General features: G+C 65.0%; 1 protein-coding gene across 1 annotated transcript in view; it reads left to right on the top strand.

Annotated features, from left to right (window-relative positions):
- Positions 1-542: 542 nt before the first annotated feature.
- EMIHUDRAFT_238555 (hypothetical protein) overlaps positions 543-1,320 on the top strand; it is a gene marked incomplete at both ends in the record, with an annotated part of 1,314 nt that continues 536 nt past the window's right edge. The window contains 3 exons of the mRNA XM_005776784.1: positions 543-556; positions 770-860; positions 971-1,215. Coding sequence (XP_005776841.1) covers positions 543-556; positions 770-860; positions 971-1,215 — 350 coding nt within the window. The remainder of the gene's footprint in view (positions 557-769; positions 861-970; positions 1,216-1,320) is intronic.

Genomic DNA, 1,320 nt, shown 5'->3' with positions numbered 1-1,320 from the left:
TGACTGTCGACTTACATACTTTGACATCGTGTCCGGATCATGGTCGGAAGGGGCACCCGGTTTACCTACGAAACATGCTACTTCGTAGCGGCACGGCCCGTTTTGGATGTCTGCGGAGATTCTGTCTTAGCACACACAGTGAGTCATTCGGAGTCATTCGATGGCCAGAGTGCGATTGTGTGTGTGCGGGAGTTGGTTGTCGGGAGGGAGTGGCAGGCTGCTCACCCACGTGCACCGGGCCAGTGCTTGCACTTTGAATGCCGTGGGGCTCCTGCCCGTGTCCGGGTGTGGAGATGCGAGGGTCGCCCCCCTTGCCCCACCACTTTGTGTGTGTGGAGAAATCTACCTTTACCTTAGGCGGAGGAGCGGAAGGCGGACCATACCCCTCATACCCCGCCGTACCCCTCACCTCTCTCAGGCAGCGGAGGCAGCTGCTGAGGCGGCAGCGGCGCATCCGACCGCGGCGATTTGGAGCACTTGGAGTGCAGTCGGTAACCTCACATCCAGGGCCAGGGAGCTAAGAAGCGCACCCAGCGGGCCGGATGATCGGGATCGGGTTACGGGCTAGAGAGCCCTAGCCCCGGGGGTGCGCGGTCGCAGGGCCATAACACGTCTCCGAGGGACCACGATTTTTTCATTTCGGCGCGCCTTTGGCAACCTCCTTCCAAGCACGGCCGGGTCCTTCCAATGAGCGGGCGCGTTGCGCCACTAGCAGCACACATGGCCTGCGCCTCGACGCCCGTCATCACACCCGGCCGCCTCGCTGCAGGGAGCCATCGTGCAAATCCCTTTGCCCTATCTGCCTCGAGGCGCTCCCCGCGCTCGCGGGCCGGACCGCTTGCCCGTGCGGGCATGTCTACGTGCGGCCACATAAGCTGCTCCGCACTCTCGCTCTCCCCCCGCAGTCCACGCTTCAGTAGTAGGCAACCTTGCAAGATCCGCACTCTCACCCGCTCTCGCCCGCAAACAGTGCTCGGCGTGCATCCAGCGGTGGGCGGAGGTCTCGGCGACGCCCTACGCGCACGCCTCCTGCCCGCTCTGCCGCAGCGACATCGAGAACGCGCCGCCGGCAGACCGCCGCGGCGTGCTCTTTGTGCACATCGGCGAGCGCGCCTTTGTGCGGCCTGTCGAGATGGGTGGGCAGCGGCGGGTGGCGCGCGCGGCCCTCGAGGCGGCGCTGGCCGAGGCCTCGCACCACTGCCCGCCCCCCGCGGAGTGCTGTTTGAGGGCGAGAGCGGGGAAGAGTGCTCATCGTAGCAGGTTGGCTACTGCTGAAGCGTCTACTGCGGGAGGAGAGCGAGAGTGCGCAGCATTTTTTGT

Source organism: Emiliania huxleyi (genome assembly GCF_000372725.1).
Source record: "Emiliania huxleyi CCMP1516 unplaced genomic scaffold EMIHUscaffold_272, whole genome shotgun sequence".
Taxonomy (NCBI): domain Eukaryota; phylum Haptophyta; order Isochrysidales; family Noelaerhabdaceae; genus Emiliania; species Emiliania huxleyi.
This window is presented reverse-complemented; position numbering and strand designations above follow the sequence as displayed.